Source organism: Thunnus thynnus, chromosome 18, assembly GCF_963924715.1.
Source record: "Thunnus thynnus chromosome 18, fThuThy2.1, whole genome shotgun sequence".
Taxonomy (NCBI): domain Eukaryota; kingdom Metazoa; phylum Chordata; class Actinopteri; order Scombriformes; family Scombridae; genus Thunnus; species Thunnus thynnus.
The window spans coordinates 4,683,361-4,706,515 of NC_089534.1; the positions used below are offsets into that span (position 1 = coordinate 4,683,361).

Below are 23,155 nucleotides of genomic sequence, written 5' to 3' on the forward strand. Positions count from 1 at the left end.
TAGTTTAGATGAAGCAATGACACAGTGCTTTTAATTCTGATCACTCAGTGACCAAGTTAAATTTTTCCTTGCCTCATTTTTTACAGCAGGAATTATGACCCATGAGCTACTGTTTCTAGTTAACATTTCTGCATTTCTTTGTTTTCTCTCTTCTAGAGAAACATACCAAACCGTAACCACAAAACCATGGTATGCATTGAATTTTGAAATTGTGTGCCGTTACACCCCCATCTATTAATCCCAACACTGCAAGATGCTGACGAAACATTTAAACAGTGTGAATGTGATGAAACCGTGAGACGATGTGATGCTGTGACAGTTCACTGACCAGGGCACACAGCAGATCCACGGCCTCCAGCACCAGCTCCTGGTGTCCCACCCTCGACACACCCAGAGACAGCAGCTCCTGGTGGGACATCCTGAGCAGCTTCTCCCCGTCCACTTGCTGCCGCTGGAAGGACGGGATGTACTGCTGCAGGCTGTCGTCCAGACCTGAGGGACAGACGCAGACACAACACATTTAGGTTGATTTTTATTTGGGCATTTATGCATTAAATAGGTGATAAAAGACTATTTACAGAATATGTTTCATTTAATGAAAATAATTTGAACAGTTGGGAAGAGACAGGAGATGAAAGGAAGCACGTATGACAGAGAGTAAACGATACTACGAGAGTTTTCCTTTCAGCATGTGAGTTTCAGTGAAAGCTGGCTCTGTTATAATCCATTCAAGTTTGACAGCAAACACAGCTGCTGAGTCAACACAGACTTATTGACTCTTCCTGCTGATCCATCACTGTGATGGCCAACAGCTCACACCATCCTGTAACCTCACCACACCTCAGCTCAGGATCCCTCTGGGCTCCGACACACGGACAATCCTACTGTCCAGCACATTCATCAATCACTGTGCTGCGTCCACAAGCATTTAAGGTTCAGGTTAATATTACAGCATGACTAAAATTCGAATAATCTCGTCTTAATTAGCTCTTGTTAAAAGGATCGAAAACCATCAGCCATCAGCCCCAAAATCTAAAAATATTAAGTTTACACTCATGCATGACAAAGACAAGCAGTAAAATCATCACATCTGAGAAGGAGGCAGCAGCCAATGTTCAGCATTTTCGCTTGAAAATTGACTAAAATCAAAATACTTGCAGGTTATTTTTTTAAAAAAAAAAGCATAAAACAAAGATTTCAATGTTGATTTAAAACATCAACGGAGCCAGATCTGATCAATTAATATCAAAATTGTCAATATTTAGATATTTTTCTCTGATAATAAATCCATCCTTTTAATCACCGTGACCTCACGTGACCTTGAGCGAGACACAGTCGGCTCCATCGGCGCCACTCTGCGCCCGACCCTGAACTTTGACCTCTGACCTCTGTAGAAGGCAGCAGCAGGGGACGAGATAAAAGTATTCAGACCGCCGGATCGATGGAAGATCGTCAACCAACATCCACCGTGTACGTCTACTGACACACATCAGTAAACAGACTAAACCTTCACTCTGAGCTGAGAGGTCACATCATTGGTTTGATTTCATCTAAACTAATATTAGGATTCATTTATTTCTCTACTGCACAATTTATATTAAAGTACAGTTCAGCAAAGCTCATTTGAATGTTTAAACCAAAGATAAATACGGATGTTCAGGGCTGAAAGCAGAGAATATTTGGCCTTTTTGCTTGAGAAATCGATTATTCGATTATCAAAACAGTTGCCATTAATTTTCTGCCAACTGACTAATCGATTAATCAACTAATTATTGCAGCTCTATTAGGGTTATCAAACTAAAAGATCACTGCCAAAACAATGACCAGTAAAAGGAACTGTTGCTAATGCTGAAACTATTTTAGAAATGCAGAAGTAAACTGCACATTTAACCCGTTTGAACACACGCAGACTAAACAGACTGTTGAATCTACAGCTGGAACTATTAGTCGATTAATCAATCAACAATTTTTTAAGCAAAAATGAGCCTTTTGGCTTGAAAAAACGACACAAAATTGATTATTCTACTATCAAAAGAGTTGCCAATTAAAAGGAATCAACTGAGTCTTTACTTGAAAGTTGCTGAGAAGTTAAATTATTGTGCAATAACTTTCATTTCATCTAGAAATACATTGAGTGAATCATCAAATGGAGATTCAGTAACAAGCCTACATTCGTACACAATGCAGCACTAACGGTGGCTTATCCCAGACTAAAGACACGTGTACATTTGAAAAAAGCTTTTGGACACCAGCGTCCACCAAATGGCAGATGTTGTGAAACGTGGGCCAACAAAATGCCTGAGCTGGCGTGAACAGTGGAGAAGAAAACAACTGCCTCTGCATGTGGTCATTAAAGTGTGTGAGGAGACTCCGACTCCTGTTTGTCTTCTGAGGAACAAGGAGGACGACAGATGGCCGACAGGGAGGAACATTCCTCCTTAACTGACTGCTGGTGTGACACCTCTGAGTTCTCACCAGCCAACACCTCCGACACTGAGATACACCCACTATAACACCCAGAGAGCAGCTTCCTGTCTTTACTCTTTATCTTCAAAAGTTACAATTAAAACCCTGCAAAGGAACAAATTTATGTTTTTCAAAGAAGAACTTTTAATCTTTGATATATTATCAAACTATGAAATAAGAAATTTACACGGCATATCAGCTTTTACTAGAGCTGAACCAACAGTCCAAAAACCAAAGATATTTAGTTTTGAGACTGGAACTTATGATTATTTTCATTATCAATTAATCTGTTGTTATTTTCATGATTAATTGATTTGCTGTTTTCACAATAAAATGCCCAAGATTTAACCTAAAATACTCATATTTGAGATGCTGGAATCAAAGAATTTAAAAAAAATGTTTTTAAAAAAATGACTCCAAACGATTAATCAAATATCAAAATAGTTTAATTAACTAATTTAATAGTTGACATAAATTATCCAACTAATCATTGCAGTTCTGTTTAGCTCACTATCACACAAAAAAGCTACAAGATGCACATTTAAGGAGCCAGAAACAGACCATTTTTGAAAATTTTGCCTGAAAAATCATTTAAACCGATTAACTGATCATCAAAATTGTTGCTGATTCATTTTCTGTCCATCGACTCCTCAACTAATTGTACTGACAAAAACAAAACATTAGACAATGTCATCTCGGACTATGAGACTGGGAACTTGTGATGGGTGTTTTTCACCATTTTCTGGCGTTTTATGATAAATGATTAATCACTAACAAAAAATTTAAGATATAAGTTGTAGATTGCTCCAACTGGTCCCTTCTTATTGCTCATTTTGTCCGATTAACAGTGAAAAGTTATGAAATTTATAATAAGAAACTAAGCAGCAAATCCTCATATTCCAGAAACTAGCAAAAGCTTGTTTCCTCACACGGATGAATGACTGAAATAATGAGTCAATTATAAAACTGATCTGTCAATGAAATGTTCCTTTTAATGAGAACTTAATTACTGGCAGTAATGATGCATTTGTTTTTAATTTCAACTTCACACGAGGTCAATAAAACTTGATTAAATGACTTCATTTTAATACTGGCAGCTCTGATTCTAAACTGATGTCGTGGCGTGTGATGTGATGTGCTGTTGTGTGTAGCTTTGTATTTTGCATGCTGTGTTCTGTGTGGTTTTTTGTTGTTTTGTACTGTTTGTTGTTGTGCTGTTGTATGTTTTGCTTATGGGGGACTACGGATGCAAATTAGCTTCGAGCTAACTCCGGTGCAGTGCATCTTTAATGTTTAAAAGTGCACACTGTCCCAATCAATAAATCAAATCAACTAAAGACCTTCTTCTTCACTGGTGTGTAGTTCTCCTTTCTACTGTAATTAAGCTGCTGCTACAAACTTGTGATACAAGATCAGAAAACACACTGAGCTCCTGCATGATCCTGGACAGATGCCATGTTTCAAACCGCCATGGTATTCCCCAACATCCCATATCCAAACTCCCTGCCTGGAACGCACCCTTTGATTCTCCATGATAGAAAGTTTGATTGCAAAACATATTTCAAACATAACTCCTCTCTAAATGTTGTTTGTCAGAGTTGGCCGGCGCTCGGCGACTGTTTGTGGTTGACAGGAATGTGGTGGCGACAGCCTGGATCACATTACTGACACCCGAGGAGGCCGATAATCTCTTAGCGGCACAGCAGGGTCGGCTAAATGTCACGCGACAGCCAAATCACCTGCTAATGAAAGCAGGACAACACCGGGCCAAGGCTCCCTGCGGAGAACAGCCACCTTAACGAGCAAATCTGGGCTTCTGTTGAGCCTTTACATCTGATTTTCTTTTCAACACAAGAAATATCTCGGTCAGGAGGGATAATATCGAGAGTTTTAGGTCAGTAGCTTTGAGAGTTTGCCAATAAGATTACCTTTTTTTTGAACAACAGTATATTGTCCTCTGTTAGATCAGTTTTCAATTTGGTTTAAAATATGGTTATAAGATTAAAAACAAGGTTAAAGGCTTTATTTATATGAGGAATAAGATATTTAATCCCAGCAGTATTAACCTGAAAAAGCTTAAATAAAACAAATACAACATAAAAGCTCTTCCTCAGTCCGGCACGCCGCCAACATCCAGAGCTGGATCTCATGTTCTCATGGGAAATAAAATGTCATTAATTTAAGTGACAGTCGAGACATTTTTCTCATTCCACGTGCTGAACATTGCAGTCAAGTTTTGGCATAAGGTTCAACATACATTTGCTTTGGGCCGAACAGGGTCTGGCGCTCGGCCCGCGCTGTTGGAAAGAGGCTTCAAACGGCTGGCAGGCAGCGAGCGGCGAGCAGGATCACGGCGCTGAGATACTGCTGAGCGCCGTGTGTTTCTCAAGCAGCAACCGTTAATGAGAAACAGCGGCTGTGTGCAAAAATACTGCAAAAAAAATGATTCTCATGCCTACTCTTTTACCTTTCAAATGTCATTTTAATATTTTAAATCATGTTTTGGAAGCATTTTAACCTGAAACTTTTGACCTTCACAACATCATTGATGTGTATTTAAATACTGTTGTCAGTCTTGGTGACGATCGTGATCCGAGAAAAGGATTCAAACGAGCCGATCCTCCCTGTAAACCAATAAAATTAGCCAATCACTAGCAGATTTACCTTTCTACAGACTGAATGACTTGTGGTGGACATTTTTTACAGTGTGTTCTGAATCAGGTTCAGATGATGAAATATTCACAGCCCAGCTGCTTCATGCTGGATTTGACTTTCCATACAGGTGAGAGGAAGTTGGGCAGAGATCCTGACGCTCGCAGCACATCAGCTGCTTTTCATAATAACCTCTGATCACATGACGGGGTCGCTCACAGTGATGGATCCACAGAAAACTATCACCTGACTCTGAAGTTCCCCTCAACTGAGCTTTTTTTAGCATCTTTCAGCTCATTGTTTCGGTTCACTTGCATGTTTTTTTTAACCAGTGAAAAGCCTCACTGTGGCTGTAGATGAATGCTAATGGTGCTCCATATCTGCTGTATGTGTGTGTAAATCAGCTACAGGTTTGTCTTATCAGCTTAAGTTGATAATATTTCTGTTGTGTTTCGGTTCCCTTTGTAGTAATGTTGTGTTCACAGATTTTTTTTTTTTACATGTGGCCAAAAAAAAAAAAAAAAAAAAAATCAGATATTTCATGTTTTAAAAGGACCGAATGACAAACTGCAACATGCTCAGCCCTCTTCATTAGTAAGTTACGGACAGAGATGTCATCTTCTGCTGAAACATAAATCCTGAAGCTAAAAAAAAAAAAAGTTTCTTTTCCCAGAATTTTAGTTTGAAAAGTGATTCAATATGGTGATTTTTAATTTTGGTTTTATTGTTGTCAAAAAATCTCACGAAAAGACCAAAACAAAGTGTTGGTCCAGCTCGCAATACTTTCCAACTTCCCTTCCCATCGGTTCCCTTTGGAGGCGTAAATCTGTAAAAACAAATAAATATATAATTTCTTTTTTTTTTTTAAGTCTCAGTAATTTCCTAAAGCAGCGGACTGCTTAGTTTTGAGCGCATGTTACTGAAACAGGAGGAAAATAGTGTATTTGTTGGGGACTATTTTCAGCAGCGGATGAATCTACATTTGGTTCTCTAGTGAGTGTTTCTGGCAGCAGGACGATGAGTGCAGGATTGAATTAAACTACGCTGTGTGTGTTAATGGTAATGAAGTAATAATGAAGTGCAGCCGTGTGGCTTGTTGACGTGTTTTTAATAGTTTTTGGACAACGGAGGTCTACAGCACAGAGGAATAAGATGTATCAGCATTTGATCTTCATTGTTGGTCTTTTCATGAGATTTGTTGACAATAAGAAAAATATAGAACATCAGATTTATACCCTAGGATTATAATTTGTACAGAGTTATTCAGACCTAGAGAGAAGAGGTTATGTCTAATGTTTCTGAACATATTTTTCATATTTTTAACAGGAATACGGGAGTACACATCAAACAAAGACCTGTATTCAGCAACAGAGCCGTTCCTCACCTTTTGTGATTTACTACAAATCTTAATCTAATCAGCTGTGAGGTCACAGCACAGTTCACATGAGAAAACATGCAGCCGGCCTCCCGCTCTCGGTTTTAATCTGGATCTGAGCCCTTTGCTCTCTGTAAAGCACTTTGAAACCAGCTTGTTTGTTGACAGTATAAATTTGACTCAACATGAAAGCTGGAAACTGACCAAAGTGCACAGATACTCTTAACACTGACTTCCTGTAAGCCTTCAAATCTGGAAAAAATTTCTTTACAACATCAATAATATCTTGAGATAAATCTGATAACATTAGTCTCAAGATAATGACTCATTATATGGTTTACATCATGAGAAGTAAGTGTTTTTTATTATACTTGATGAACTGTTAGAGGAAATTTGGATTTGAAGACTTTAAATGAATCTGTAGGGAAGCATAGTTTTTTCCAGAGGCCCAGTTTTCCACAGTTGACTTTAGTCACAGATCAACAGAAGCTCATGTCTTTGTCAGCGCTCTCGTCTCAGTCCGGTCTTATATTTGTAGACGACTCTGGGCCTCTGCCCACCTGTCAATCAGCTGCTGGTGGGAAACTCTCAGGATGGGAAAGTTTTACTTACACAGCAGCAACAAAACCACCAGTTCACCTCAAACCCCATCAGACTGTCACTGCTTCATGTCACTACAATGTTTTAAACCGATGAAACTAATAGTTCTATCATTACCTGTTTAAATGTTAAAACTTTACCAACCACAAAGTCAAATAGTACACAGCACTGTGCAAAAGTTTTAGGCACTTGTGAAAAATGCCATAAAGTGAGGACGCTTTCAGAAATGTAAACAGCAGAAACCTAAATGAAATTAAAACAGCAGCAGTTCTCCTCGGTTCACCTGCACACAGTTTTTCTGTGGATTTCGACGTCTCAGCTGCTTCTGTCTCTTCATGTTAATCCCCAGACTGACTCCATGATGTTGAGATCAGAGCTCTGTTGCAGGACTCCTTGTTCTTCTTGTTGCTGAAGATAGTTCCTCATGACTCTTCAGTCACATAACGTTTCTAAACATTCTCACAGTAGGTTGCTTTGCAGTGGTCTGCAATATTTTTGATTTATTTGATTTCAATGTTGGTTTCACACCTGGCAAACATTTTATCTTTCTGAACAGACAGTAAACCCCTGTGGGACCACGAGAATACGCATGAAATCACAAACTGCTGCTGCTGGATAACAGGTTCAAAAATAATAGATTATTCCCCTAAGGTTTGGGTCACTTTGTGACCAAATCACCAAATCACCGTATAACATACAGAGTGCTGGTAACAAATGGTAGACAACGGCGTGCTTCCAACTTTGTGGCAACAGTTTGAGGAAGTCAGATTCATAGAGAAATGGTGGTTTTCCCAGTTTGCTGTGGAAGAACTTGACTGGCCTGCACAGAGTCCTGACCTCGACAGCTTTGGGATGAACCGGAACAGCTGCGAGCCTTAGATGTCTTCTGGACCTCACTAATGCTCCTAATATAGCAGCAGATTAATATCCACAGTTTTGGAAAGATTTTAATATGATCTGTTAATCTTAATAAGATCAACAAACCATAAAAACACATTTTCTTTTGCTTTTCCAAGTGCACCAAACCCACTACAAGTCTTTATTTACTCTCCATTCAAGTACAACTCTGAACTTATCTCCCAGTAATCCAGAGTTTGTTGATATGATTACAGTCTCCTGAATTCCTGGCCTGACAGTGACTAAAAGGCTCCCATAAAGTATTTACAAGGAGTGCTGATGATAAAGCGGGTTAGCCCCGTCCGGCTCCAGTTGAACACGTGAGGGAGTGGGTAAAAAGAGCTTCAGGTGAAACTCCAGCTGCTCATAAACAGTCCAGTTAATCATTCGTCAAAAAGATCAAAACAAACAAGACGTCCGGTCGCGTTATACAGAGCAGCGTCCCGCCTATAAATACACTTAAAGTCACTAGATGTTCAACATATATCAGGAAAAGTGACAAAACAAAGGTGTCATGACTGTTTTCATATATTACAGCTTCATATTTTTACATTTATTTCACATACACAATATGTTTACTTGTTTAGTTAGTGTATGTGTAATGGTGTACATCTTTTTAAATTTAATTGCATTTTATCCATTAAATGTTCTTTTTTGTTGCTGTTTTCTGCTAAATTCAAGCCAAAAAAAAAAAGCGGCTTTGAACCATTTTAACTCAATTTGAGGAAAATACTTTATCTGCAGTTAAACCAGTGAAACATCACTTCTCTACTTTGACATTGGGGCTTTTTTTCCTGTTTATTTTAAGGAAAAGACTCCAGACAAGATGAAACCGCTTGATAACATTTTTCTGCATTGTAGAAGTGACCCGGTTGAACTCTACATTGCCCGCTCATTACTCAACGAATGGCGCGCTTTATGTCGGTTGAAGCACAAAAATGGAGTTCGGACCCGACGCTCCCCAGCTGGGGGCAACAAAAGGAATATTTATTTACCCCCACCTCCATCACAACAGGACGAGGGCGGAGAGCAGAGAGGAAAAGTGGCAGAAAAGCACTGAGGCTATTCACAGCTTTACTGGGCCTCTGTCAAACCCAACACTATATCACACACACACACACACACACACACACACACATACACACACCCAGGCCATTCATCTCAGCAGTACAAGGCAGAGGGGGGAACTCTCTGCTGAACAAATACCATTCAAGAGGAAAAAGGATTTCCTTGAGCGTTGTGCAGATTTCTGCTCAGGCGTCTTCTAAAGTCAAACAAACAGGAATTGTGGGAGTTCATGGTGTGCATAGCTGAGCTGTGTGGTCCCATACAGACAGCCCAGTTCAACCAGCAGCAGCAGCAGCAGCAGGACACTGGTGCAGGTCAACTGGAATGGAGGGTCCAGACATGTTAATTAGACAACGGAGGTCAAAACTGCTGAATGGATGAAAATGGAGACACCTTTTCTCACACCTGTTCTTCTCTGTTCTTACTACTGATGAGGCATAACGAGTAGAGGAAGTGATTACAATTTCAAAGTCAGTGGTAATATTACAGGTACTAATCCCAGTAACGCTCTGTACTCGCTGTCTTACTGGGATTACTGGAGGGTTGATATCAGTGTGGTCTCTTATTCACATGCTGTGTATTGTTAGCCAGCATGCTAACGTTAGCCACAGGTACGCCTACATTCAGGAGTCACCTGACGCTAGTTTAGTTCAGAGTCGGAGGGAGTGTGATGTCACTGTGGCTACGCTAACGCTAGCTGTTGGATGGTCAGTAAATACTAAAGACGGAGCTGACGATTGAGTAACGAAAGTAAAGTAACAACTAATATAACGTGTTACTGTAAGATTTCACAAGAATGACATTGCTAAATTAACCTAATAACCCATTATATCAAAGTGTAACATTTTTAGAATTCTTTTTGCAAACTTATGAGAAATAAAATGTAATATTGCATTCACATACAAGTATTCAAAACCAAAGCAGAAGCACCTTAATTAACTTCTCTCTAGAAATACTAAGTCAATCTTTTTTTTTTTTTTTAAACGAGTCATTGTGGTCTCAGTCGCTACATTCAGGCCCTAAAATAAGTGTGTCACACCTTGATACGTACATCTAGTCTCGAGTCCATTTGTGGCAATTTGTCACCCTAACATGCTTATGTTTATCATGTTCATGTGACTTTGTTTAGTGTGAAATTTCAACATTGGCCAAGTTATTACATTATTCACTTTCAAATCCAGCTACAGCTAACAGGAGTTGTTATAAACTGAGTGAAACTTTGACCTGATGGTTGAATCTCAGGGGAAGTCAAAGATATTGACCCTCTGAAGAACATGAATGTTTGGACCAAACTCTGTAGAAATCCATCCAAAAGGTTGTCAAGAAATTTTGATTTGGACCAAAGCGGTGAACCGACCAGCAGACCCACACAGCAAACCATAGAACTGCATAGAACAACCTGCCATCCTACCGTTACAGCTGATACCAGTTTTACATCACTGTATTCCTTTACTCTTATTTGCATGGTTTCCTCTTTTGTTTTTATTAGTTCTGAAAACCACAGCTGTTTGTTTCACTTCCTCTATGAATGATAATAGAAAAACTTGCCCTGCAGGTTTTAATCATTTGGTTTTTCATGACGTTGAGCTTTCAGTTCTGACGCAGGTTGAACAAATCTCACAATCTGCTTTACTAGGATCCTTTAATAAGGCATAGCATGAATTACAGTTATAATACTGACTAATACAGCTCAGTTCCCACAGACTTCCTGACTCACATTAGCAGGAACATGGGAAGATATTTCTCACTGCCATGCTCTTCTGTCATCAGAAATTATTCTGTTCTCAGTTTTAAATCAATGAAAATATCGAACAATCTGCCGGTTTATTTTCTTGATTAATGGATTACTTGTTTTGTCTATAAAATGTCAGAAAATAGTTAAAATTTCCCATAATTTCTTAAAGCCCCTGGTGATGTCTTCAAAGGTCTTGTTTTGACTGATCAACAGTCCAAACACCCAAAAAATTCAGTTTACCATCATGTTTGACACACAAAGCTACAAATCTTCACATTTGAGAAGCTGCAACCAGCAAATGTTTGACATTTTTACCTTTAAAAATGACTTCAATGATAATTTGATTATCCAAATAGTTGCTGCATTCAATTTTCTGTCAATCAACTAGCTAATCGTTGCAGCTCTCCAGTGAAACTGAATACATTTGGGTGTTTTTTGACTGTTTTCCAACCCAATAAAGCCATTTGGGATCCACATTTTTGCATCTGGCATTTGGACATTTTATAGACAAAACCATTTATCAGATCATTGAAAACAAATCATTTATAGAATATTGACAACCAAGTAAAAAAGTTGGTTTGATCCCTATTTTCTTATTATAAATTTGCAACATTGTGATATGGTATAGTATGTAGGTTGCAGAGTCTGAGACAGACACTCTCACTCCTGAACGACGTCAAAGTTGCTCATAAATAATAAATAAATTTAAAAAAGCAGGAAAAGGAGCTCAGTGTAGGGAATCTGGCTGACTCAGTTTAGCTGATAAGAAACTGCTGTTAGGTGGGATAAGACAAGAAACTGATGTTAAATAATAAGGTGAGAAAGTGATGTTGGGTGGGATACTAACTGCAAGGAAAGGAAAAACATTTCCGCTGTTTGGTTTTCAATGGAATCACCTAACAGGACAATCCGTCCACATACACATACAATAATTCTGGTTGCATCTACTGTTAATCATATTTACATTGTTTGAAGTGGTGTGAGGACTGTAATAACAGTTTGGTTTTATCATAAAACAATCTACACATTAGGGCTGCAACTACCCATTGTTTTCATAATTAATCTGATGATTATTTTCTTGATTTATTCACTTTGTCTATAAAAATTCATAAAATTGTGAATTGTATGACACATAAAAGTTTAAAATCCTCAGATTGGAGAAGCTAAAACCAGCAAATGTTTGGCATTTAAAAAAAAAAAAAAAGGACTAAAACAATTATTTGATTATCAAAATAGTTGCTGATTCATTTCCTGTCAATTGACTAATCAATTAATGAACTAATCATTGCAGATCTACCACACACTAACACACTTTTCCCCATAGTTTACAGGCAGTCGTTTATTTAACAACTGCTCATCACTCAACAGTGACCTCATTCACAACATCCAGCAACACATGAACACTAACATCACCAGTACTCCTATTCTCTTGATCAGAGGACGTGTGTTAGCGCGACACGTTTTATGGTTTTGCACATTTTATCTCTTTAATTACAATCCTCTGCTGGTCATTTTCCAAATAATTTATCAGTTTGAATATTGACTTCCTCCCTTCCAGGAAACCATTGCTTTCAGTTTATTTCTATGAAAAGAGACTTTGACAGATCATACGTCACAGTGAATGCTTAGTCACTTTTGTTTTTAATATTATATGGCCACATACTCATGTGTACTTTAGTACTGGTGCTGTTGGTCTGGGTGTGGCCCTGTAATGCCACGAGACCATTATTGAGGTAATGTCAGGTCCATAAAGAAAGAGTTTGTGCAGGCAGGTGAAGTTGCTCTACACCGGAGCTTTGACCTCAACCCCATCGAACACCTTTGGGATGAACCAGAATGTCGACTTTTGACCATGTAGTGTATTATTGCACTTCTGTAATTGAGACATGCTAACACTGCAGTCAAAACACTGTCTTAAGTTGACATCTGCCTGCTACTGTACATTTGGTCCGATGATGTTCTCAGGTGACAGTTAAGAGTTCGTCCTCCCGCTGAGTAAACAACCAGCCTTCATGCTCTGGATCCAATGGGAACCTCATCTTGTGTATTTCAGATCCTCCCTATCAGGTGAAGTTGAAGAGTTTCTGTTATCTCGTTTTACGGGATAAAATGTTGATTTGGATTCGTTCCAGCTGATGAGTAAACCTGTCTGAGTCCTGTCTGTTGGAGACAGGTGCATACAGGAGTTTGTTTACTGATGTGTTGGAAGTCACCACCAGCAACCAAAAACCACAAACCACAATAGATACATGAGGACAGATATTCATATTTTCATATTCCACTGTTACTTCCTGTATTATTTAACGGTATGAACACCACAGCAGGAAGAGAACAAACATTTACAGGCTGCAGCTTTACAATGTTGAACCTTGGCTGTTTTATCTGTTATAGTATCATATTATATTGTATTATTACCTCATTTGACTCCACCTTTCAGAGCATCGACAATCGATAAGACACACACCTATTTACTAGAAGGATGACAAACTCCTTATTAACATTTGAGCCTTTTGGGAGTCACATGACTTATTTACCTGCTGCACATGCAACATGCAAATATGCAACAAACATGCAACAAAGTCAACTTTCTCACACAAATCACTAAAGTAAAGAAAACCACCTTTGAAAATGGCCCTTAGTTGAAACTGAGACTGTACAGTATTACAATTAGTTTTCTACAGTTAATGTTGGGAAGGTTCAGTGATACAGCCAGGTTATAGATATCATACTTCAAGCTGTGTGTGGCTTTTTACAGCTAAATTAATTTTCACTATTTAACAACTACCATTAAAATATCTGTCTGGGTCTTGCAGTATGACCTCTGACCTTCCTTCCTTAATCTCAAAGATAAAAAATGGAGACACGGCAGGATGATCTCTGTAAGATAAAGTTCTTCTTGTGAAGTGAGTTCTGGCTGCTCTTCGCTATTTTCAGACTTGATACGTTTATTTTGGCAAAACAGCATCAAGAGGGAGTAAAAGTGCATAAAAACAACCTGATTTTACAAACTAACTTCTAACTGTCAGTTCTTATCAGATGGAAATTACAAATCTGTTGAAGGTGAAGAGGTTTTTATACACTCGGGGGTTGAAGAGGTTTCACAAGACATCTTAAAAAGGTGAATTTCAATGTAATTTAGTGGAAAACCAAACCATGGACCAAGGAATGGAGATCTGTGTTTGGTGTTGATCCAATTTTTTAAAGGATTCAACATTGTGAGATACAGAATTTCTTCATACACTACTATACATACTCCATGTACTTTGATTTAGTGTCCATATAATCTAGATGTACAGTAGATTACATATTTTACACTCTAAATTGAGATTTGACTACTTTTTGATTGAATGTTGAACTAGATTTTGAGACTACTGCTGAGAGCAGAGCTGATATTTGCTGAGAAAACATGTCAAAGTGATGAATATTTACTCTTCAATTATTGTTGTGCTTCGAATTTCAAAAGAATTACTTTGGGTAGGGAAAAAAGGCAGCGATCCAAAGGTCAAAAAACAGAAAAATAATAACTTCATGGGTTGAGGTTTGGGGTGAATATTATTTATTTTGCTGTTTTTGACCTCCAGAGTGCTGCCTTTTGTCTGACTCCTAACCCTAACCCTTTAGTCTGACTCCTAACCCTAACCCTAACCCTGTTTTTGGGAAACACAGATAAAAATTAGATATAACAATACTTATTTAATACTAATATAATATTTAACCAACTCTCATCATAATGTGATGATACGATAACTTGGGAATCAGTGTCGGGGATTTCAGATTATATTAAATTAACACACAGCAAATAAATTAATAAACCATAAGTAGTCAAGAGGTTAAAGAGTCATAACTCTTCAGATAAAATGATCATAATGCAACATTTACAACTAGGACAACTTTTAAGCCACTTCCTGATAGTACAACTTTATTTATAAGTTCCTTAATTAGGTCAGCAACTGATGATTGTTTTCATTATTGATTCATATGTAATTATTTAGTTATTTGGTCTATAAAATGTCAGGAAATGTTAAAAAATGTTGATCGCTGTTTCCCAAAACCCAATCTGACATCCTCAAATGTCTTGTTTTTTCCCCAAACAGCAGTCAAGATTGTTTCGTCTACAGAGTATCCAAAAATAGTGAAAAATGCCCGCTGCTATTTCCTTACGCTCGCAGTGATGTCATCAAATGTCTGACCAAGACTCCGAAACCAAAAGATATTTGCTTAGTTGTCTCTGTCATCACACATCAGTGGTATAAAGATATTCCTGCTCAGAGCTCTTGTAAACTTCAGTCTCCTCATTTATTGGCCTTTTTCCCCTCCGCACGCACACCCTTTCATAAAGAGAACTGGATGTGTCACCTTGTTTTCACATCCATCCTCTTAAACTCTGCCAGCCTGTCGTCATTTACGCCGCGATGTGTGACTGCACCTGCCAGACGAGTGGAGAAGTATGTGGATTTGTCCGAACACGCCGAGCTCGATCCCTCACATGTATGTGTTTACCTCCGAGCTACAGCTGTGTGATCGGTTTGCTGCAGTGACGATTAAAAAAAAACGCCTCAAGGTTCAAACACGGAGAAACACGCTGATCTAAAAGCTGCCGTAACAGACGGTTTGTTTTGGTGCAGATTGGCTGTGAATCAAACCTCAATAGTTTTTCAAGTGTGTCATTGAGTATTTTAAAACAATCAAAAGTTGGCATGAATGTCCGATCAGATTCTTGGTCTTATTGGTCGTTGATCAGATATTTCCTCGTGTATAACAGGAAGTGAACTAATTGTAGACGGTGTTTATTTTGGCAAAGGTCTTGTATGGCTGCTTGCCTTTAATTATTCAGGTGTGTCTTAAAACAACAGTCAGATGTCCATATGAACAGTGAAAGAGGCTGTAATCATTCTTCTTGTTCATACTGGCTGTTAAAAGATCCCCTTCAAATGTGCTTTCCATCTAAGTGATGGAGGACAAAATAAACAGTGTCCACACAGTCATTTAGTACAAAAATGTGAAGTTTATCTGAGGCTTCATCAGTCTGAGTTAGTCATATCAAGTGGATATCTGACACATTTACAGTCTTTTTTAGCATCAAACTCCCTCTTTCGGTGGAAGTATAGTAACAAAAAGAGGGACTTTGGCACTAAAAAGACTGTAACGTTGAAAGATATCTACTTGATTTGACTCATCTGGACGCTGAAGCTTCATATTAGCTTCAGATAAACTTTTAAATACAGTTTTGTACAGAAGGAGGACTGTGGATTTTGTCCCCCATCACTTCCATTGTAAGTGCATTATGAAAGGATCTTCTAATGGTCAGTATGAACAGCAATGATTACAGTGAGGAAAACCTCTTTCACTGTTCATATGGACAGCTGACTGTTGTTTTAAGACACACCTGCATCGTTTAAGGCAAGCAGCCAATACCTTTACTGTACAATAAAGATGCAGGTCTATGCAAGATTTATCCACCTTGATTTATGATTTAAGACCTTTTAACCAACCAAATCGAAAAACAACAGCATGTGACTTTTTCAGGACATGCAGACACCCTGAATATCAACATAACTTTCATATAACAAGTCGATGACTTTCCCAAACAAGGAATATTCATGTCAGTTAACTGTTGGAACAAATTAGTGACAGCAGTAGTGATTACTGGAGTGATGACAGAAATGTTTTCCCTCCTTCCTTATTTGTCAAACTTGTTTTTCAGTCTAAGTTGATGCACCTACAAGTCAAGAAATTAATATCTAGTTCCCTGAAATCTCCCACAGAAACTTCCTTGAATATCCCGTCTATCCCTCTCCAAGAAAACACCTCCAACTTCTGTGATTTCCAGAATTATTCCAGGACTGGTAGGAATGCTGTTTTTTTTCCCAGCAAGGATGAAGTTTCTGCTGTCCAGTTCAAACAGAAGGATTTTAATGTGACTGACTGAACCTCCCATGAAAAGAAGCTGTTGCCACACACACACACACACACACACACACACACACACACACACACACACACACACACACACACTAACCGCTCTGCAGTTACTCTGTAGATACTACAGCAGGATGTGGTTCAATGACAAATTTAGTTTCTAAAGGAATTAATTCAAAATTCAACTTTAACTCTGCAAGAACATTTAATGTGTCTCTTTATCATTTTACTGATTGCAGTAATTTCATTACAAGACTTTTTATCTTAACACAGATGAAACATGAACTCTGCTTTCACTTTATGAAGCACAACTGCAAATTAAAAACAAGTTTAACAGCGAGAAAGAGTGAAAGGAAACACAAGGAGAGAACTTTATTGAATCAAGCTGCAACTAATGATTGTTTTCATAATCAATTAATCTGCCACTTAATTTCTTGATTTATCAGGTTGTTTCATTTTCATAAAATGTCATAAAATAGTGAAATATGGCCATTATAATATCCCAGAGGCCAAGGTGACGTATTCAGATTGCATGTTTCTATCCAGCCGACAGTCTGAAACTCAAAGATACCGAAAGAAAATCTACTAGATTCTCTTTGATCCTTGATGAATCAATGATCTAAATACTTGCCACCATATATCCTGTTGATTGACTGATCATTAACCAGCTATTCCTTTTTAGCTTTAATTGAGCCACAACAAAAATCCAGGTCATGTGACTGACCTGTGAGTGTTTGTCGCTCTTTTCACGCAGAACAAAAGTCAGATGTGTTTGAATGGCGCTGCCACGGCAGTCAGTTGTCACAGTGACCTTATGACCCTCCACACGGCGGGGGGGGGGGGGGGGGGGGAGACCTCTGTGAAGAGCTGTTGTTGTCTGGCTCTCTATTGATCGGCAGCGGCTCTGCATTAGCCAATACTGCTAAATGATATGTGTGTGTGTGTGTGTGTGTGTGTGTGTGCACTGTCAGAGGACAAGCTGGCCTGAATGGATGCTCACTTTCTCACAACAGTAAATTCAACTCATACAAAGACGGAGTGAAGCCGCAGAGACGCACGCCGACTGTCAGAGCGCCACAATCAACAAGACTCTCAGATTTACAGCATCTGAGCCAACAAAACAAAACATGCGAGCCTGAAGCCTCTTTAGGGATCAGTAGCATCTGAAAAGTTTCACTAACAAAGCCAATGATGATACCTGAGTGTCTGTACCAGCACATAAACATATTCATAGAAACATATTTGTCTGAAAACATTTTTTATTTCTCTGTTTAAAAGTCAAAGAGACAAGCAGTTCTCATCTCTGGCTGCCTCCTCACTGAGGAACATTCAACTTGTTCCTCAACACAGCTGGAATTTCAGCATCCAGCTGTGTTGAGGGGACATTAAGTAATAAATACATTACATACTTAACAACCTACTCCTATTACCTATAGTAATGTTGCATATTAAAACATTTCCAGGTTAATTCAGGACCTTTTGTTATCATTCCATGTTTTCCAGGATGCACAGTGTGTGAACCCTGTGCTACTTGTATTTTTTTTTTCTCTGGATAACTAAACGTAATCTTCAATGCAAAAAAATCTCAAATGTTGAAATGTAAAAGAAATGTGTGATTATTGCACAAACTGTGGCTTCTCGCACTGCAACACATCAACAATTCAGCTGCTTATTCAAACCTCTTAATTAAGAACAGATCTTTATCAAACCAGATTTACTGGCCTCATCGTCATTTTATGGCTGACCTGTTAACTAGTCAGGCCTGTTAACTGCTTAATGACACATTGTTATAACTGTCTGTGTGTGTGTGTGTGTGTGTGTGTGTGTGTGTGAGAGAGAGAGAGAGAGAGAGAGAATCCCATTCACATACCATGTTTTTTTCCACCATCTGTATGACTGTACCGAGGGCAGAATATGAGTCAATAAAAAAGGTCAACAGTGTAATAAGCATTGAGGTTTTCCTTATCAGTCAGTCTATCAACCAGCAGGCTTGTTACTGAGCCAACACACACACACACACACACACTTTGCAACTGTGTGATAACTGTTTCATATATTATAGGATAACAGACATGTTTAACTGAGGTGAACACAGATTCACTGAAGCTGATTTAGTGAGATGTTATTGCCAAAGATCAAGTATCTGTGCAGAAATGTGCTGCCTGCATATCATTTTTAAAAGATTTTCATCAGCTTAAAGTGTTAGCAACATGCTAAACTGACGAGGGCTCGATATCAGACTTCAATATTTTTCAGTACTGACCAAAATGTAAAATTTCTGAGTTGCATCCAGTATCAGAAACGTAACGAAAGCTGAGTTTAAATGCTTACTCAGATTCAGATTCTCTTTCACTTCTTTGTTTCATTCTTTACTCAGATACTTCCTGATTGAAACCATCATTTTAAAGTTTAGACGGTATTTAGCAAAGTTGTTGTAGTGTTGTTTAAGTGAGGTAAAAAGAACTGTTTTGGAATCGGTACCAATACTCAGGTCTGGTATCACAACTTCCAAATGACCACCAACTGTACTGCTAATATAAAAAACACAATCCATGATCCACATGTAAAGAAAACGTGTCATCCCACCACCAAAATTCAACCTACAACCTGCTATCATTCCCAAACTGACTGACAGTTTTAATACAGGAACTAACACTGGACAACAAGCCTGAACTTTCAATTATAATCAACTGAGAAACAAACTCTTATTGTTTCAAGTTAAGTTTAACTTTAAATATAAAATCCCAGTTAATCATAACCAGATACCCCAGCTAGCTGTATGACCGTTAAAATGATAATTTTATACTATGAATATGTTAAAACTAAACAACTAAACTCAATTAATCGATAAGTTTCATGGTCCATAAAACGTAGAAAATGATTTGTTTGGTTTTTTTTCTTTAAAAAAAAAATGACTCAAAATGATTGATGGCTGATCAAAACTGATGCGGTTCATTTATTAGTCGGCAACCAATTAGAAATGCACTGATACTGATACTAATATCAGATATCGGTCTGATACTGACTCAAACAGCTGGATCAGGTATCTGTCACAATGGGCCGATCTGGTATCAGATACCATTATTTTAATAAATAACAATTCAGTAAATTTGTATCTATATATTTATTTGTTACGTTTTATTTTACAAAGTGAGGAGAGCAATGTTTAAATCAAGCCTGATTTTGCCTTCCACATAAAATGATCCCAGTCTCTTCCACACAGTGAGGCTTACAGATTATTGATTTAACACTGGTATTGGATCAGTAAATGGTATCAGCTGATACCCAAAGCCCAGATATCGGTATCTTATTGGGACTGAAAAAGTCAGACTAATTGTTGCAGCTTTACATCATGAATACATCTGCAGTTCTCCTACAAAAGCTGCAAACCACAAGAAACACCAGACAAGCCATTGCATTAAAATTATTTACACTATCAGTGATTTATTGGACCAAAGTTGCTTTAAAGTTACAGAATAAGTTGCTGAATGATGGGAAGATGCAGCGGAGCAACACACACTTTAAACTTGAACCCTAACAGCAGATAAAGCACAGAAATATCCGTTATTTACAAAAGAAAAAAAAGCCACCACACACACGACCGTTAGCTTCCCCTTAAAAGTGACCGATGTGAGAGCGACCTTACCTCGCATCCAGTCCACCACTTGTTGCGGGCTCCACTTGGTCACAGACTCCATGTCTCCAAATCCCTGCGACTACCGGCTTCTAATGTTATCTCTCGCGTCTCCAAACCACCGAGTTACACAGTTAATCAGACATGTTTAATCATAACGAAGCACGGAGGAGCTCCGTTAAAGCACACAGACGGACACGGCACCGGACGACCAACGGTCCGCCGCGCGCTCACTGACTGACTAAACTAACTGATCGGTCTCGTGGAGAAAGTTTACAGGCAGAGCAGCAGCGCGTGCGGCGGGTGTCGGGTTACCAGGGTTTTAACCACGCCCCTTCTCCTCTCTCCTCCAATCACATGAGTTTGTTGATGCTGCCTTCATGTACAGTTGGACCAAATTATTTTCGGCGCCTTCAGAATTTAAAGGTCGGGTTCACAATTTTTCAAGTCTGTCTTAAAATAACAGTTAGGCGCCCAAATGAACATTGAAACGTTTTTCTTTCCGTAATCATTCCTCCTGTTCATGCAGACCATTGGAAGATCTCTTCATAATGCACTTTAAATGTAAGTGATGGGGAACAAATTCCACAGGTCTCCGGTGTATCCAAAGTCTGATATATCTTATTCCTCTGTGCCATAGACCTGTGTTGTTGTCAAAAAACCATTAAAAACACGTTAATGAGTCATGTTCCTTCACTGCAAAGAGCGTGCTTAAATTAGTTTGTTTAGAAATGGCTCTAAAGACCAATAGCAGCATCAAGTTTTCACTCTCAGGAAAGTATTGCATGGACCAAAAGTTAAAAGTTCAACAAAAAGCAGCTGTACTAAATGGACCTTGAGTTAAGTTTCTAGAAGATCAAGAATGACTGTTAAATCGTATAAACTACATTGAGTGAAGTAATTACTGTAGTTTCACAGCAGTTTAAAGCATGATAAGATTATACAGAGTTTCATGATTATGAAACTATACACATATTACCATTTTATCACCATTTAAAATCAGAGAATATTTCAATAAAGAGGCTTCTCAATTTTCATAGAATCACCCATGAAACAATTTCCTGTAACATAACATACACACAAAAGATTTAAAATGTCTTTTGCATTTTTGCATTAAAATGCAAATTAGCAAAAGGTTCATGTCATTTTGACTTTAAATCTTTTTTGACAAGAATAGGCCCTTTCTCACTGCCATTTATCCTCACTCGATTCTTGGTAACAGTCCATGTCTGCAAAATAAGATAAATCCCATTGTGTGGAAACTGTTTATTCAATCCGGCCTTTTCTCAACCTCTGCATAGAAGCAAAGGCTTCACATGGCAGATTATCACATTAATAGTTTTTCAACAACAACAAAGGTCTGCGGCACAGAGGAATATGATATAACAGGCTTTGGATGATGTAGATGAAGAACTGCATATGTCCTTCAGTTGTTATTCAACAACTGACAGAACCCTAATTTTTAATCACTTTACAAGCATTCTATGGCAGGGTTCATAAGAGGACCTGAAGGAAGCCTATGGTATGTCTACAATTTTGGAGCCAGCCTAAAGTGGCCATTGGCTTCATTTTTCAGTCCTGGAGGTTGCCACTTGCTTTATAAACAAGGAACCAGAACTGAGATGGCCAGGAATCGAACCCGGGTCAACTGGCAGCTATGCTCACCACTATACCACCATCGCTATGGAAGATGAGGATTTTACTGCCAACTAAAAAGTCAATCACCATACAGTTGTCATGAACAGGGAGATTACACATTTATTTCTGCTGTAAAGTTGGGCATTTCAACATGGGAGTGTCCACTGATTGACTTGCTTTTGGAGCCAGCCTCAAGTGACCATTCCAGTAACTGCGTTTTTTTCCATTCATTTTTCAGCCCCAGTGGTTGTCGCTTGATTTATAAACAAGGAAACAGAACTGCGATGGCAGGGAAACCCCGGTCAACTGCTTGGAAGGCAGCTATGCTCACCACTATACCACCACTCAGCCACGACAACCACGGTGATGAGAAACTGTTGTTGGGGTATCAAATGGATACATGTCATAGGTGTTGTTCCACCAAAAGTACACTACAGTACAACATTCATATAATCACCTCACAAGGAGCTTCACAGACAGTTTGTAAGGGCAGCATTGCAATGTTGTCGCCGTGGTGGCGACTTGCCTGTGATGGCACCCACCTGCCACTCAAAGCAGCCATGCCATTAATTATGCGTACCTTTAAGCCTTAACAATATTAAATGGGTGAATTATATAAAAATTCACCCAACGTACAGTTGTCATGAACAGGGAGATTAGCTATAGAGACCAAAACCCTGTTTTGTACCAGGCTGTAAAAGTGTTTATTGCTGCTGTAAAGTTGGGCATTTCGCCATGGGGATGTACATGGACTGACTCTTTTTTGGAACCAGCCTCAAGGGGCCATTGGACATACTGCAGTCTTTTGCAATGTCTTCATTTTTCAGCCCCAGGGAATGCCGCTTGCTTTATGAACAAGGAAACAGAACTGCGATGGCCGGGAATCAAACCCGGGTCAACTGCTTGGAAGGCAGCTATGCTCACCACTATACCACCATCGCTGTGAAAGATGAGGATTTTACTGCCAACTCAGCAGTTTATATCAATGTAAGAATTCAACAGGAAGAGGAGGAGGAACAAGGGACAGGAGGAGGGAGGTACACCAAGCAGAGAAGGGAACAATGTATTTTGACATACCTGTAACTAATAGTTATATTATCATTAACTACAGAGGCTATGCTGCAAAAAAGTAAATGATAACACAGTGGATAGTGTATGTAGTCATTCTATG

At 38.7% G+C, this 23,155-nt stretch overlaps 1 protein-coding gene and 1 non-coding gene across 2 annotated transcripts in view; both read right to left on the bottom strand.

The window, feature by feature from the left end:
* Positions 1-20,617, bottom strand: part of LOC137169880 (connector enhancer of kinase suppressor of ras 3-like) — a 60,367-nt gene extending 39,750 nt beyond the window's left edge. Inside the window, exons 1-2 of the mRNA XM_067573289.1 lie at positions 20,359-20,617; positions 329-492 (exon numbers count right to left, since the gene is read on the bottom strand). Coding sequence (XP_067429390.1) covers positions 329-492; positions 20,359-20,410 — 216 coding nt within the window. The 5' untranslated portion in view covers positions 20,411-20,617. The remainder of the gene's footprint in view (positions 1-328; positions 493-20,358) is intronic.
* Positions 20,618-22,853: 2,236 nt separating this feature from the next.
* trnag-ucc (transfer RNA glycine (anticodon UCC)) lies at positions 22,854-22,925 on the bottom strand. Its single transcript has one exon. It is a non-coding gene; the product is annotated as a tRNA-Gly (tRNA).
* Positions 22,926-23,155: the final 230 nt, after the last annotated feature.